At 41.2% G+C, this 17,661-nt stretch overlaps 1 protein-coding gene across 1 annotated transcript in view; it reads right to left on the bottom strand.

The window, feature by feature from the left end:
- Positions 1 to 1,289: 1,289 nt before the first annotated feature.
- LOC141140516 (sulfotransferase 6B1-like) overlaps positions 1,290 to 17,661 on the bottom strand; it is a 34,244-nt gene continuing 17,872 nt past the window's right edge. The window contains exons 3-7 of the mRNA XM_073627797.1: positions 14,649 to 14,738; positions 9,980 to 10,106; positions 9,149 to 9,243; positions 5,313 to 5,469; positions 1,290 to 1,504 (exon numbers count right to left, since the gene is read on the bottom strand). Coding sequence (XP_073483898.1) covers positions 1,374 to 1,504; positions 5,313 to 5,469; positions 9,149 to 9,243; positions 9,980 to 10,106; positions 14,649 to 14,738 — 600 coding nt within the window. The 3' untranslated portion in view covers positions 1,290 to 1,373. The remainder of the gene's footprint in view (positions 1,505 to 5,312; positions 5,470 to 9,148; positions 9,244 to 9,979; positions 10,107 to 14,648; positions 14,739 to 17,661) is intronic.

Genomic DNA, 17,661 nt, shown 5'->3' with positions numbered 1-17,661 from the left:
TGTTGTCATGGAGGAGTGGAAGAGGACTCCAATGGCAACCTATGAAGCTCTGGTGAACTCCATGCCCAAGATGGTTAAGGCAGTACTGGAAAATAATGGTGGCCATACAAAATATTGACACTTTGGGCACAATTTGGACATTTTCACTTAGGGGTGTACTCACTTTTGTTGCCAGCGGTTTAGACATTAATGGCTGTGTCGAGTTATTTTGAGGGGACAGCAAATTTACACTCTTAAACAAGCTGTACACTCACTACATTGTAGCAAAGTGTAATTTCTTTAGTGTTGTCACAAGAAAAGATATCATAAAATATTTTTTTTTATCTTTCTATATATTTTATTGGTTTTACATATACAATACAATGTATATAAGCATACTATGTAATTAAGCATTGTACGTCATGTAACAGGTTTAATACATAACAAATAGAAAACGTGCAGTCTGGAATTTCCTGGGGGTTTGGACAATCCCCTCACCTAGTGTGGCACCCCAAATGGGAGCTTTAGTGCCACAGAAGTGGAGAGGACCCCGTCAGCATAATTCGCATATTAATTGTAAATTCCCAGTAGTAACTTGTTAGAGCATTTAACACATAACTATCACAGAAAATTACTGGTATTGCTCGGTCAAGAGGAAGACGGTGGGCGGGCGGCAAATGGTTAAAGAAATATTTAATTTTTATTTTTTCACTTATTGTTTCACTTAAGCATTATTAAAATCACTGCTCCCGAAAAAACGGTAGTTTTTAAAATTTTCTTTTGCATTGATACATGTCCCCTGGGGCAGGGCCCGAGTCCCCAAACACTTTTTATGGCAATAAATTCTGACACAGAGCAAAGGTCCTGCAAACAGATGCAGAGTCCGGTAAGTATGTTTTCTTTTCTTATTTCTTTTATAGGATTTTTTTTTTTTAACTTTTTTTTAGCAGTATAGTTACTATACAATTAGTATCTGATTAATATATCTATTAATTCATTATATGAACCTCTTTTTAGCAATTCTGATCTGTTATAAAACTGGCCACGCATAACACAATCTTATTGTGTGATGTATGGAATTCAAGAGCTTCCATAAACAATTTGTCTGTAAGGTGGACCCTTGTAGTACATATTTGTTGGCTGGTCTAAAGCAGATTGTACAATCAGATTGTAATGTGTACGACCAACAGTAGGCATATCAAAGTACTGTGCAAATTGTTGGCGCTATATCAATCCTGTATAATAGTATAATAATAATATCCACTTCAAACTATTGAATTTTATATAGAATTACAAAAAAGGAAAACCAATACTTGAATGTGTTTTTTATTAAATACAAGCACATAAAAACATAAAACTCGAGGAAGAGATTTAATGTACCAGACTAAATCACATTAAAATGTGCAGTATTTTTCATATTTTATCATATTTCCTAGTTTTGTTCCAGCAAGATACTTTTCAAATTGTGCATCCACCTCTTTGCTCTGTTCTTCCGTAAAAAGACTCTTCCAGTCCCCTACTTCTCCTTTAAAAATAAAATAAAAATATTTATTATTAGAATTTAAAAGCTGGAACTAAATTACAATCCTATAAGAGCTTCATGAAAAAATAAGTCATTTTGGAATACCGCAGTCCATTAAATTAACATCATAACTTTATGGTTTTTTTTTTTTAAATGCCTCTATTTTGTTTTCTCTCTTTGGAAAATGCAGCCACTATAATTTCTCAAAAGTGTAATACTTTCTGTTTATTGTTTATTTTTTTCAGATATTAACCAGTTGCCAACCAGTTGCCGTCGTTATACGGCGGTAGGTTGGCTTCCCTATGCAAATCGCCGTAGCTGTACAGCGGGAGCTTTAAGGGGTATAGGGGGCTCGCATGTGCCTGCCTCGTGACGTAGGAGCTGATGCACTTGCCCAGTGGCCGCGATGTCCACCGGCCACCTGCTATCGCTCCTGAGAGAGACAGAACAGAGGTCTGTCAATGTAAACAGACAGATCTCCGTTCTGTCAGGGGAGAGGAGACAGATTTGCTGTTCATACTGGTTATGAACAGCGATTGGTCTCCTCCTCTAGGCAGTCCCATCCCCCCACAGTTAGAAACGCCCCCTAGGGCACACATTTATCCCCTTGATCGCCCCCTAGTGTTAACCCCTTCCCTGCCAATGATATTTATACAGTAATCAGTGGCTATTTTTAGCTCTAATCGCTGTATAGATGTCAATGGTTCCAAAAAAGTGTCAAAAATGTCCGATTTGTCTGCTGCAATGTCGCAGTCCCACTAAAAAAAAAATCAGATTGTGGCCATTGCTAGTAAAATATAAAAAAATTATAAAAATGCCATAAATCTATATTTTGCAGACGCTATAACTTTTGCGCAAACCAATCAATATACGCTTATTGTGATTTTTTTTTTACCAAAAATATGTAGAAGAAGAATACATATCAGCCTAAACTGATGAACGAATTTGTTTATTTTTTTTATTTATTTTTTGGATATTTATTATATCAGAAAGTAAAAAAATATTGTGTTTTTTTTTCAAAATTGTTGCTCTTTTTTTGTTTATAGCTCAAAAAATAAAAACTGCAGAGGTGATCAAATACCACCAAAAGAAAGCTCTATTTATGGGCAAAAAATGGCCTGGTCATTAAAGGGGCAAATCCTTTCGGGACTGAAGTGGTTAATGTTTGGAGATTTCTGCTACTCCAATTTAGGCAATATTATGAATATCTCTAAGTACACTTTGACATTTGCAAAGTACATTTTTGGATGTATGTAGTTTTATTTTGTTCAGTTAGCCATTCTTTATGAATTGGGCCCCTATCCCGTACATACAGTATGTCTGTGTATTAAAAAGATGAATTCTTGATTCAAATTTTGCAATATATGCTAGCTGATTATGGCAATGTGATGCTCTTTTGTCAAGTCTCAAACTAGATGCAAATATGTTAGTTTAACTTTGTACTTTAAATGTAATATGTGCCAATAAATATATATTGTAAGTGTGGGCTATAAAAAATAATTAGCTTTTCATTTTATTTTATTTTATCTTATAACAAAAGTTATATTGGTATCTAACTGGTGCAGTTGACATCAAATAAACATCCTTATCACTTTATAGTACATTTGTTTGTGTCAGCTGGATCTTCATAATCTGATATAAGAAAATTGAGCATCAACATTGCAGTGAGCTATTCTGCTTGGTTAGATAAAATTGGAATGATCTGATTAGTTAGACGGTAAATCGGATTTACCAATGAAGTTAAAGTTGTTGTATACCTTTTATTTTTAACTTTTACCTACAGGTAAGCCTATAATAAGGCTTACCTGTAGGTAAAAAAAATATCTCCTCGCAATGAGCCGCTGACTGCAGCGGCGCATGCGCACAGGGATTCTCGGCTGACAGCCCGGCAAACTCCGGGCGGGATGACGACATCGCGGCTCCGGCCACTCATAGCGCCGGAGCCGCGATACCCAGAAGACACACCGAGGGGAGATGTCAGCTCCCTCGGCGTGGACCAGGTGAGATGCCGGCGCCTCGTTCTAAGGTAAGTATCTCATAATGAGCTAGTATGCAGTGCATACTAGCTCATTATGCCTTTTCCCTTGCAGGTGTAGAAAAAAACAAAAAAAAGACAGCGGGTATACAACCGCTTTACTCAAAGCATTGTGTTGCTATTCACTACAATGTTCTATTCACTACAATGTTCTAATCATATGATAATCATAATCATAAAAGCAAATTCCTGTTCACTTTGAATACCCAGCCACATGTTGTTCACATAATTAAATTTTTAAAGTGAATATTCACAATTGTTTTCAGTGCAAATTCTTAAAATATATTGACAAATATAAAAAAAATGATCCCTTGCAGTTGGCCTATGCCTGCACTGCAAGGGATAATAGGTCATTCTTTCTAGGGGAAAGGAGAAACAGTTTTGCTTACCTGAGCCTCTGCTCCCCCACAATCACATCTTCACATCCAGTGCAGGGGTATGAACCCTGCTCTGATCTTGATGATGTCAAGACTCTAGACTGGTGGACTGTGGGGATACAGATGCTGTAGGGACCAGTCTAGCTGCAGGGACGAGCAGGAGATCAGGTAAGTAAATCTTATTTTATTGTTCCCCTGTACATAAACAAGCAGTTAACCCTGGTAGCGTGGGCACAGCCCCACTGCAAGGGATACTTTTTTGGGGGGGAGGGGGAGGTTTCAAAGTGGTTGTAAACTCCAGCCAAACAAATGGCCTCCCTGCAGTGTTATGTCATGGTGTTCTAGTTTACACTGCACTGAGCTGTCACTGATCCCATGGGTCCAGAATGCTTTCATCTTTGCCCGGTCTTTCTCCCGGGTTCTGTCTCTTTGGCCACTTGGCCCATGGCTGGGCCTCAAAGACGTCACTCATGCACATGCGCAAGGGAGTCACATCACCACAGCACACACAGGGGGCCGTAAATGTGGTGTAAGCTGCATATGTGCGGTTTAGATCACATTAGTACTGACAGACAGGGGTAGGCATTTATGACAGAAGAGACCATTAGGGTCTCTCCTGTTATAAAAACCCTGCCTGTCAGTGTTTTTTACAAATATGAGTTAAATATCACAGTAATTCAGCCTCACTTGGTAGTTGTTGGTATATACTGTTTACCTGCCACATCAAAGCCTCATTGTGACTGGCCAGCTATACAATAACATACTCAAAGAGGCACTAGGAACTTTTAGACTTGCACATGGTCAGATGAAGGAAAACTTCAAAAAAGCTCCATAGCTCTGGCAAGGTAGCCCCCCGTGCAGCAAGGCTTCTCTCACTAGAGACCCAATAGTAGCTCAAACCATACAATACAGAAAGGTATACCAGACCAAAAAAGGGTGAAAAAGAGTCCAAGTGAATTTTAATTGTTGGTAAAACTGTTTGGAGACAACAACACTCCACTTCATCAGGGCTCAACACAGGATAACACCACAAGATAAAATTTTACAACAAAATTTGGGCAATTTTCTCAAGACTAATGTTCTGCAGTAGGGTAAAGCTGATATTTTACATATAAACAGGTTGTGCAAACATGTTTTCAGCTTACCATTTCTAATTAACTGCGTATGCAGGAGAACATTATCTACAAAAAATTGAAGCAATTTATTGAAAAGAAAAAAAAAGAAGATAAAAGAACCCATAAGAATATATGATATTTCTGAAGACAAATAATTTAGCTTTGCAATTGATTGGATGGTTGAAGAAAGTTGCTTTATTTCTGTAAATCAAACCCAATGTATTGGATTTAAATCTGTGTTATTTGTTTGTACAACACAGGATAAATCAGTTTTCATATTTTACCTTTTCTGAAAAAAGCATTCGCAAGATCTCCATGTGTGCTACTAGATTTCTCCTTCATAGACGAAAAAGTAGTTTTTTCCTGTACCAACTTGATTTGCTCATCCGTCACAGCTAAGCCATAGAAGTCACTTATTTTTCTCAGCTCTCTTGAAAGGTCCTTCAGACAGGAAATACATATATAAATATAAATGATTGATTGAATGATTTATTATCAAGAACAAAAATATATTGTTATAGTATGAACAAGATGATGTCACTTACTGGAGAATGCCCACCAGGGAATGCACTTCTAAGAAGTATAATAAGAACATATTCAGAAGAAAGAAGAAGAAGAACATATACAAGAAGAAAATAGAACATATTCAACCAATTCACAATGGGGAGGCAAACACCCAGTTTAATTTTGTTTGCAGTGGGAGTAGGCTTCATGATTAAATAAGTCAAGATCTTAGGAGGAACAAAGAGAATGATTTGGTTGGTATTTTGATACTAGGTTAGTGATGTAGCTGGGGCAGAGTTGTGGATGGCTTTGTACATTGTTGTGAATATTTTGAATATAATTGATTGGATGAGCAGAAGCAAGTGGAGGGATCTGCAGAGAGGAGTAACAGACACTGGATGGTTGGTGAGGTGGAGGAGTCTGGCAGCAGCATTCATGATAGACTTAAAGGGGTTGTAAATGAAGAAGGTTTTTTTATCTTAATGCATTCTATGCATTAAGATAAAAAGCCTTCTGTGTGTAGCAGTCCCCCTAATACTTACCTGTGCCCCCTCTCTATCCAGCGATGTACACAAATGCCTCGACCACCCGGGACTCTCTCTCCTGCATGGCTAAGACACAGCAGCAGCGCCATTGGCTCCTGCTGCTGTCAATCAAACTCAGTTAGCCAATCAGGAGAGAGAGGGAACGGGGGCCCGAAGGGCAGCTCCATGTCGGAATGGACACACGGAGCTGTGACTCTTGCTGTGGGGGCACTCAACAGGAGGGAGGGGCCAGGAGCGCCGAAGAGGGACCCGAGAAAAGGAAGATCCAGGCTGCTCTGTGCAAAACCACTGCACAGAACAGGCAAGTATGACATGTTTGTTAATTTATTAATAAAAAAAATTAAAAAACAAGACTTTAAAATCACTTTAAGAGGGAATAGCTATGTAACATTATGTCATTTCTAGTTTATGAACTAGACTTGCTGCTTACAGATATGACAGAACTGCATCTTGGATCATTCCATGCTTTGACCAAAAGGTTTCTTTTAATAGCGACTAATTGCCATAAATTGAAACATTGGTGAGCAAGGTCTAAGAAGGAAAACTTTATTCTGATATTGAAACATGAAATTACACCATTTTGTTACACCAAGTTCTGTTGGTGCCAAGTAGTAAGATCTTGGCAGCAGTACAAGGAGCAACACCTTGAGTTTGGGAGCTGCTCTAAAAAAAAGAAACTCAACTAAACATTACATGAAAATCAGGCTGTCAGCTAGTAAAATCTATGCAACAGTTTTTCTGTGTATTTGCACCCCCTGTGCATGGAATCCGTCCTTCAGAATCAAATAAAATATATTTTACACAGATTTCTGGTCTGCAAACAGTGTGGTACAAAGTTATTTTTTGGGGAAATAGTTAAGGGACTAAGTTGGAGAAGGCAATGAGAGAGAGAGAGAGAGAGAGAGGGATATAGAGAGGGGGGGAGGGAGAGAGAGAGAGGGGAGAGAGAGAGAGAGAGGAGAGAGAGAGAAAGAGAGAGAGGGGGAGAGAGGGGGAGATAGAGAGAGGGAGGGGAGATAGAGAGGGGGGAGATAGAGAGAGGGAGAGAGAGAGGGGGGAGATAGAGAGGGGGGAGAGAGAGAGAGAGGGTGAGAGAGGGGGGGGAGAGAGAGGGGGGAGAGGAGAGGGAGAGAGATGAAGCACTAATCCATCACAAATAATTCCTTTAACAAATAAGGACAACTAATTTCTGAGTTTTCCATTATTCCAGCATTGAACTTCTTTTGCTGCTCTCTGCATTCAGCCCCATAACATCTCAGAGCCTCAAACGAAGTTAATGCTAGAAGATCTTAGATGTGTACTGGGAGTATAGCTAAATAACGGCTGTTACAGAATTCAGGTCCCACTCTGATTGAAATTTGAATGGGAGAATATCTCCATTCAGGAACACCATCTCAGTCCTTCCCTGTTGTCTTTTTTGGGGGATGGAAGCATATGGAGACCCAAAATTGTAGGGACATGATACCAAACTGATGCTCAATAACATTTATTATCCTGACTTTTTTGTCAGGGAATAGGTGTAAGAAGTCACCCCCTCCCCATGGTGGACAGTGGTGATGTGGAATGGCGTTTTGTACTTGACGTATCTTTGGGTGGGTGTGACAAAATCGCACTAACAGCAGAAGGGTCTTAAAGGAGCTTTGTTAACTTAAATGAGGAATTTCTAACAAGAAGATTGTCAGGGTTCAGGAGTGCGTAACACAGAGATTGTGGTTCAGAAGTGCTTTATGCAGAGGGTGCAGGGCTCAGGAGTGTGCTAAGCACAGACTGTAGGGTTCAGGAGTGCACTATTTACAGAGTGTAGGGTTCTAGATTGCATATCTCACAGGCCAGTTTACAACCAAAGAAGACTTCTGCCTGATTTCTCCCCAAAACCCCCAGCACCCCTGTCCAAAGCTCACCTCTGCACCCCACCATCCAAAGCCAACCTCTGCATCTTCCTTCCACAGTTTAATTCTGCACCCTTGTTCAAAGCTCACCTCTGTACTCCTGTCTAGAACTCACCTCCATACCCCACCATCCACGGCTCACCTCTGCATTCCCATCCACAGATCCCCTCTACACTTCCTGTCCAAAACTCACCTCTGCACCCCCATCCACAACTGTCAGAGGCTCACCTCTGCACCTCCTGACTGCAGATCCCATCTGCACATTTTCCCCTTCTACCTCTCACCTCTGCACCCCCAGCTATAGCTAACCAATGACCACAGCTCACCTCTGCACCCCCCCCCCCGCACCTCCCCTCTATAATCCCCCAACAGCAGCTCAACTCTACAATCCTGTCCGCAATTCACGTCTGCACCCCCTGATCACAGCTCACCGTTGCACTCTTCCCCCCCTTCCAAAACTCATCTCTGCACACTTACCCCATTCCACAGTTCACCTCTGCAACCCCAGCCATACCTAACCCCTGTCCACAGCTCACCTCTACACCTTCGCAGTCCTCACTATTGAATATCCCCCTCCACTTTCCTTATGTACTAACCTCTGCAAAGAAACCTGACAGCAGCCAGTCCTACTCTCTCATGGCTGTGCCTTTTTTCCCACCTTTGTTACCTTTGCTGCAGTTCAGCACCTGATGCCCACGCCTCCTGTCCACAGACACACTGCACTGGGGCAGCTGCTCCTCCTTTATCGCACCTTGAGTGCAGGCACAGGGAGGATTCTGTTGCAGCAAACAGCAAAAAGGCACTGTCACTTGTAAACACAAAAGCCGGCTTCTGTGTTTACAAGTGACAGTAAATAGCCATAAGCACAGGGCTGTGACAGAGATGGTGGAACTCTGCTTCATTTCAGCTGAAAAAAAGCACTGACTAATAGTTTAAACAAGATACAGGCTGTTGGTGGTATCATGGGACCAGGTGAACTAGAAAAGCTAATCAAAAGCTAAATGAAATATTTTAGCAGAATAAATTCTTAATTAAATTTGTAAATCCTTGCAGTATGTTTTACAGCTGTATTTTTGACTGTTCATAAATTTGTATACTAAACAAAGCCAGTGCCAATTTTTAAGGATAAAAGTCAAAGCAGTTTTTAGTTTTAATGCAAACAATAGAAGTTATTGGAATTACCTCTTTCATGTCTTCAAATGTAAGTACAAGAATATTCCCATCATCAATATGTTTCTCCCACTGAAGAGTATAGTCAAAGTATGATCCATAGATTACTAAAAAAAGACAATAAGCAACAATTACAATACCTTAAAACACAGGCAGCTACCATGATCTACTCAAGCAGTAGTGCATGCTCATTTTCAAAGTGAATTTTCACTTATCCTATTGAGTCAGGTGAAACAAAGTCAAATTCACTTTGTAAAGAATACACAATTATGTGCAAGAAAAATTAAAAAAAAAACATGGATTTTTGCTTGCACATGATTGGATGATTGAAGTCAGCACAACTGAATTGAATATTTACTTTACAAAAAAAAAAAGTCATCCTTAGCTTCCAGAATGAGGTGAAGTTGTGCTGACTGAAATCATCCATTCATGTGTAAGGAAATAAAACTGTTTCTAATTCTCCTTGCACGCGTTTAAGTATTGTTTGCAATGTGAATTTTCACTTTGGTTCACCTTACTTACTAAAGTAGTAAAATTATTTGGCAACGTGAACCCCATTGTTTCCTATTTTAAAGGGCTTTTCTACTTTACCTGTAAGTTTAGCTCTTGAACCAATTGGCAAATAGCAGGTAAAGTATTTCCATTCCATAGAAGACAACTTATGACCCTATATCCCCTTTTATAAAGATTTACTGACATTAAACATAAAATAATGCTAACATTTTTCAAAACTTTACAGAGCATGATACAGTTGTACATCTAAAAATATATCAAGAAAAGAAGTATGTGACAAAACATTGTGTTTTTTTTTACTGTGTATTTTTAAAGACATTCAGTCAGTACCATTTCCAGTTATATAATCCTTATAGAACAAGTCCCAAGACTCATATGTAGGAAGTGTGGGATTCTTGTTTGTGAAATGGTAGTAAGACACAGCCGTGTCTTTTGGATTCCGAAGGATGAGTAACACCTGTAACAAGAAATTTGATTAAAAAAAGCATTGCTCACTATGTATTACTTTAGCAACATATACACATAATTGCACCAAATTATCATTATTATTTTTTTCATGCATGATCATAATTTTATATTTACATAATGCATTTTATTTAAATGTATTATTAGGCTTTAAAATTAAACACAAAGAAAAAAAATAATTTTTCTAGTCATACACATGGACACAATATATAAATTGTATTCTGCGCTTAGGTGTAGGCTGGACTGCTGCCTGCCCTGGAGTGCTTCAATTGAAGCTCCCGTGTTAAAAAATTGTGTATATGTAGGGGTGGGTGGCGCTGCCCATCACCTGAAGAGTGATCTTCTACAGTGAGTCACTCCTCCCAGGTGAATTTGCAATAGATGAGTGATGGTTACTCCAGGTGGCGCTGCCCATCACCTGAAGAGTTATTCTCTATTATTATTATTATTATACAGGATTTATATAGCGCCGACAGTTTACGCAGCGCTTTACAACATTAGGGCAGACAGTACAAGTACAATACAATTCAATACAGGAGGAATCAGAGGGCCCTGCTCGTTAGAGCTTACAATCTAGGAGGGAGGGTCAAGTGATACAAAAGGGTAATAGCTGTGGGGGATGAGCTAATGGAGAAAATAGTGCAGTTGTTAGATGGAGGCAGGATAGGCTTCTCTGAAGAGGAAAGTTTTCAGGGATCGCCTAAAAGTGGATAAAGTTGGAGACAGTCTGACAGATTGGGGTAGGGAATTCCAGAGGATGGGTGAGGCTCGGGAGAAGTCCTGGAGGCGGATATGGGAGGAGGTGATGAGGGAGGTAGAGAGCAGGAGGTCTTGGGAGGAACGGAGATGGCGATTAGGTTGGTATTTTGAGACTAGGTTAGTGATGTAGCTGGGGGCAGAGTTGTGGATGGCTTTGTAACTTATTGTTAGTATTTTGAATTTAATTCGTTGGGCGAGTGGCAGCCAATGGAGGGATTGGCAGAGAGGGGTAGCAGACACTGAGCGGTTTGTAAGGTGGATGAGTCTGGCAGCAGCATTCATGATGGACTGAAGGGGGGATAGTCTGTTTAAAGGTAAGCCAATGAGGAGTGAGTTGCAGTAGTCAAGGCGAGAGATAACCAGGGAGTGAATCAGGAGCTTAGTGGTTTCATTGGTTAGAAAGGGACATAGTTTAGAGATGTTGCGGAGGTTGAGGCGGCAAGCTTTGGAAAGTGATTGGATGTGGGGCTGAAAGGAGAGTTCAGAATCCAGGATAACACCTAGTACCCTGACATGTGGGGACGGGTGGATGGTTTTGCCATTGCTCTTGACAGAGAAGTCGGGGGAAGAGGAACGTGGGGGAGGAAATATTATAAGCTCAGTTTTGGACAAGTTGAGTTTGAGGAAGTGGTGTGACATCCATACAGATATGTCGGTTAGTAAGTTAGTGATGCGTGAGGAGACTGATGGAGTGAGTTGAGGGGTGGAGAGATAGATTTGTGTGTCATCAGCATAGAAATGATATTGAAAGCCGTGAGAGGAAGAACAGAACCTTGGGGGACCCCGACAGAGAAGGGAAGAGGAGTGGAGGAAGTAGAATTGTAAGTGACACTGAAGGTGCGTTGGGATAGGTAGGATGAGAGCCACTGAAGAGCACAGTCACGGAGACCGAGGGAGTAAAGTTTTTTGAGGAGGAGGGGGTGGTCAACCGTGTCAAAGGCAGCTGAAAGATCCAGAAGTAGGAGTACAGAATAGTGTCCATTGGTTTTTGCAGTTAGTAGGTCATTTGTGAGTTTTAAAAGAGCAGTTTCTGTGGAGTGTTGAGGGCGAAATCCAGATTGAAGGGGATCAAGAAGGTTGTTTTTAATGAGGTGGTCACTCAGTTGGTTGTAAACCAGGCGTTCAAGGAGTTTAGAGGAAAAGGGGAGCAAGGAGTTTGGGCGTAGGTTGTTAAGATTGGTAGGGTCCAAGGATGGCTTTTTGAGTATGGGGGTGACCAGTGCATGTTTTAGAGCATCGGGGAAGATGCCAGAGGTGACGGAGAGATTGAAGATGTGGGTTAGAGAGTGTAGGATGGGGTCAGAGGGTGACCGTAGCATTTGAGAGGGAATAGGGTCCAGGGGACAGGTGGTTAGGTGGGCGATAGAAAGGAGTTTAGCAACTTCATCTGTAGTAGTAGATTTGAATAGGGGGAGTGTCAGTTGTATCTGTTGACATGGGGTCTTAGCTGGGGGAGATACCTGTAGAATAGAGATTTCATCACGGATTGTATCAATCTTGTTTTTGAAGTGATTAGCGATTTCCTGGGCAGTGAGTAAGTCAGTGGGTGGAGGCGTGGGTCACTCCTCCCAGGTAAATATGCTATGGATGGGTGATAACTACTCCCATCACCTGAAGGGTGATTCTCCAATAGGTCACTCTTCTCAGATGGATGGTGAGTAATTTCCCAATATATGAGGTAGATATCATAAAAGGTGTTTTCACCCTGTGACCTATATCAAATAGTGTATTAATAGTGCTCTATTAATTGCGCTGTTTACAACCATATCAAAGTAAACTCATCAAATCTACAAAGGCAATCAAATTTCATACTAAATAATTCATCCCAAACAATATGTAGTAAATGTGCAAAATGATATATGATAAAAGATTAATTATGATAGAAATAATTAAGGTTATTGTCCTATGACGAAATGTGTAAGGCAGAGATTGGTACGCACTTGCGTCACTTCCGGTTGCAGAGTTCCAGTCTGTGGAACGCACGCTGATCCAGAGCTCATGGTTTGCAACCAGGGCATACTAGCTATCATACTTAACTGTGTCAAGTTCTGATTTTATTTTTACTTATTTTAATAAAGCTAACCATTCGGATTTACATTATGGGTGCCCATCTCTTTCGTTCATGAGGATATCCTACGGTTCAATATGGAAGAGGTGATTACTGTAACCTCAAGGGGAGGTAACTGTTCTTATCCACATTCTTGAAATGGGTTTTTGAGATAAGTTTATGTTCTTCTTGGGTAATTTCTAAATCCAGAAAGGATATGGTCTTCTCCCTGATATCCCATGATAGTTTGATATTTCATTATTATTCAAGTTTTCCAAAAAGGTAAATCAGCCATTACCCTGATGAAGTCACGTGGGTGTGACGCTACACGTTGGGACAGACAGGCATTGGAAGTGACGTTGACATGCGAGCTCGCTGCTCGTGGAGATTAGCATTTTTTATTCACACAGTGAACCAGTTCTATTCTGACTTTGCTAAGTATATATTAATACTGTGTCATTCTTTCAGAGGTGTTAATCCTTTTGGATCTGTTTTTTCGTGCTGCCCATTTTCCTTTGCACATTTGGTTTCCACTTTAGTCTGATTAGATATGGGAGGAGTTTCTGGGGGTTGTCTAGCCCCTATTTGGTTTTATTTCACTATAAATATTTTCAGTCTGAGTATGGTCACCAGCTATGATTAAGCATCTATATTGATGTGAAACGCGTTAGCCTGTCTGTACCTTTCATCACCATGATGTAATAGATTTTGGATCTTCTACAATGTTTTGCCAGGAATAAAAGGTGTTATTCGGAGTGCGGCCGTTCAGCTGTTTTCTTCAAGTTCCTACACCATTGCAGAGCCTGCATGTGAAGTTGTGGGAGGGCGGTTATTAGAGACACCAACACGCTTGGAGCGGCATCGCTACTTCGTTTTTTTTATTGTTGTTCATGTGAGTACGGCAGCTGTTTATTTTAATAAAACATAGTCTGATTTTACATACTACACTATCCGGAACCCCTTTTTCCTCTATATGCTATATGGGTAAGCCCAGGAGGCATACCCAGGATACACGTTGGCTCCAAAGAAGCTCCGTTTATACATACACATAGTGGGAAAGAGGCCCCTTAGAGGATTTTGGCTGATGTCATTCAAGAAGTCTATAGTGTGATTGATTACAACATCAAGGATCTGCATTGCTATGTTCTCGTGCTGAGGTGTCACTGCACTGGAGAGAAAAATACACTTACCTTGATTTTTTCGCAGAGTGGTAGAGGGAATCCAGCACTCCATTCATTCCTTCCCTTTTGACATTTTAGCTCTTTAAGATATTTATTTTTTATGTGCATTTGTGTGCACCTCATCCATTTGGATTTCTCCACGTGACTTATCTATTGCTAGTCAAGTTAAAGAGGACTATTTATGATCACAGCATTATTTGTTTACACATTGTTTGAATATCTTTTATATATAGATTGTTGATTGAAGTTTGTATTTACACTCTTTACTTATTTGATCACTTCTGCACCTATTATTAACAGCACAGCACCATTTATTTTGTTTTACCCTTTTTTGGCCACAGACTGACCATTTCGGTGATTGCAGCAGTTACCCTAATATTTTATATTATTTCTGGTAGCGCGAGAACATTTATATGTGCATATAGCTATTAGTTCAATGTTACTTTTTGTAAGTTTGCAAGAAAGGTAAACATATTCTTAAAATATAGCTAAACCTTAAATAAACAACATTTTTGGTTCAAATTGAACATGCTCACTTATGCTATACCTTGGTCTTCTTTTCAAAAAAGTTTTTAGGAATATCTTCACATGGAATATGCGTTGCCAAGACTCTTGGTGAAGGCTGTTGACTCAGGTACTTTAGACAAAGAAGATAAATATTATTGGTAATGTGAGCTTTATTTTATGTTTATTTTTCGTCAAGAAATAACATATGTACAGCATTTGTCTCTGTTGGAATCACAGATGAAGCAAAGTCAATAACCTGAGTTATCTCCTTCCTGTCTACATTTCCACCCCTCCACTACACATACAAACCTAAACTGATTGGTGAGTGTCTTCCTGCTCAGTACCCCAGTGATCACTGGAGTTTGTCACTGTTCAGTGCTTCTTGGGTTTTTTTATTTATCCTTAAAAACCCATTCATTTAAAAGAGAAGTATGGGATTTTTTTTTATCCCATATGCATACTTACCCAGGTGGATGCAGCATCTGTCCCCCCCCGCCGCCTCTTCACTGAGAACCGAGCCACCGAACACTGATGGCTCAGTTCTCTCACCTCCCTGTCAGTCAGCATCTCTCCTGCTCTGCTCCTCCACGCTCACTGGAGCGCTGAGCTGTGGAGGGGTGGGGAGAGGCTGTCTCAGTGGCTCGCTGAGACGCCTATCAGTCCAGACACCTGGTGGATCCAGACTTCCGAAGTGGTGCCTGGACTGATCCTGGTAATGTCAGCAGAGAGCGGACTTCAAACCGCTCTGTGCTGAAAACGGGTCACAGGAGTGCAAAATGAATTTCACTCCTGTGACCCTTAGGAGAAGCCCAGCCAAATGAGCTCAGGCTGGACTTCTCCTTTAAATGCAAAATCATCTACTCCTTTAGTGAATTAACCACAGTGGATCCTGTTATGTAATATTGCAAAGTGCAGTAATCCAATGCTATCTGTTAGCAAAGGAAATTCTTACCTAGTGATGAGGCAGACATACCTGGGTTTGGTTTGAACAAAGTTTGGCAAACATGACTAAAGTCTGGGTGCCAAACCTGAACCCTATTGAAGTTAATGGGAGTGGAATGTTTTCCGATATAATAGGCAAATGAATGTCAAACAAATGGCACAGGGGGCTCGGTACTGCCCTAGGAAACATGTACCAAAACCCAGATAATAAGTGTAGCACCCCCTATTGTGTGCTAGTGTTAGATTAGGAAAAAGTTGTTAGCTCAGGGTTCAGCTTGAGCTGTTGAATCTGGGTCAGAGTTTAGTGACTCAGGACAGGCTGACTTATCCTGACAGCTCCCCTGGTGCCTCCCCCTGGTCTAGAAGATTGTAGAATCTTCTAGAGCTAGTTGGTAGGATGTTAAGAGGAGCTGCTTGGAATATTTATAAGGCCTCTGCCAATCCCCAGCTGTGAGCTGGCAGGGGGCAGAGCTCACCTCATAAATAGGCATGGGCCATACCAGCAGGGGCATTCGGATGGAAGATGGAGACATAGTGCTGAGGAGGCTGTCGGTGACCTTTAAGGGTGCCCCCTAGTCTGGGGGGGGTGACCTTAGGCCAGGGGCTCAGGTGCTGAAAGGATCCTGCCACAACACCTGGAGGAAGCCCTTCCTGGAGGCACGGGAGCAAGAGAGAGGACAGTGTGAGTAGATCGGCACTACTGGGGAACTACAAGGGGGGAGACTGCCACATGTAGCCAGCTCTCCCTCAAGACAGCGGTGGGCCAAGTCTACACCCTTCCCCAGGATATCTCATGAGAGTCAGCCCGGTGGGCTGGTGAGAGAGACAGCCAGGTGGGCTGGCAAAGAGCCAGTCTGGAGGACTACTGTGGAGAAGTTAGCCTGGAGATCTGGTGAAAAGGGCAGCTGCAGCCAGGTGGGTTGGCAGTGCCTAAAGAGGTGGTGCTGGAATCAGTAGCCACAGAGGAGGAGTACAGGCTGATCACTGTATATTGCTACACAACAATGAGCTACAAGTTCCTGCCTGCAAAGGGCTGTGATTTGCTTAAATCTGACTGAGCCTGTCAGATTAACCAACAGTAATTCAGCTGGAACCATTGTGCAACTGTGTGCAGGAGGAAAGTGAGGAGACTGTATATAGGAGTATGTCCCTGAAGTTGTTGAAGTTCTGCTCAAGTGGGCATCCCATAACCTCCCATCCCTATCTAAGTTACTAACCCTCAATAAATAACAAAAAACTAAAGTCACGGACTGTTCTCTGACTCTGGAGTGCCTGGCTGTGCAGAGTGGGGATCCCTATTCATCAGTGTCTCTTAAGGGGGTGCGCTACACAAGCAATTGAGCTGCAAGTTTAAAGATGACTTGCTAAGATGTTGCTAGACTTGCCAGGCTTCAAGTCTCACATCCGCAGCAAGGCTGCATTTCATGACTCCAGATCAACTTTCTTTGCAAACATTCTGCAAGTCTGCTGCATGTTCTGGTTCAGTTATGTTGTACAATAGTCATCCCACCACAGGGGTCACTGTGGCTGAATTTGGAAAAGAAGAAAACTAGAGATTTGTGGCAAATTATCCTTGCTATCTGGGTTGCAAGAATTCTGTTTGGTAAGGATTTTAGGAATGCTTAAAGTGAAACACTAAACATACAAAACTCCATTAAGATAGTTGCCAACAGTCCCACTCACAAATTTTTACAACCTGTTCTGACCTGACCTTGTCCCAGGCTCCATCCCAAAAATGAAGATTGGTCACGGACAGACAGTACAGTAGAAGCTCAGATACTCACACTGCAGTACTGCCAGATGCAGGGCTGTCTTTAATATTGCCTGGACCCTGGGCAAAAGTTTTCTTGCCCCCCCCCCCCCCCTTTTGTCCATGCAATTTTGCTCTCCACCCCAACATCACAAAAAAACAAACAAACACGTAGACGTATCTCAAAAAACTTTAACTGAGTAAACATAAAGAACTGGTCCATACTCACTGATTGGTTGCTAAAGATTATTGCGCATTATTACTGCTCAATGATTGTTTGCTAGAGGTTACTGCGCATTATTACTGCTCAATGATTGGTTGCTAGAGGTTACAGCGCATCATTACTGCTCACTGACACACC

This window comes from Aquarana catesbeiana, linkage group LG04 (assembly GCF_042186555.1).
Source record: "Aquarana catesbeiana isolate 2022-GZ linkage group LG04, ASM4218655v1, whole genome shotgun sequence".
Taxonomy (NCBI): domain Eukaryota; kingdom Metazoa; phylum Chordata; class Amphibia; order Anura; family Ranidae; genus Aquarana; species Aquarana catesbeiana.
This window is presented reverse-complemented; position numbering and strand designations above follow the sequence as displayed.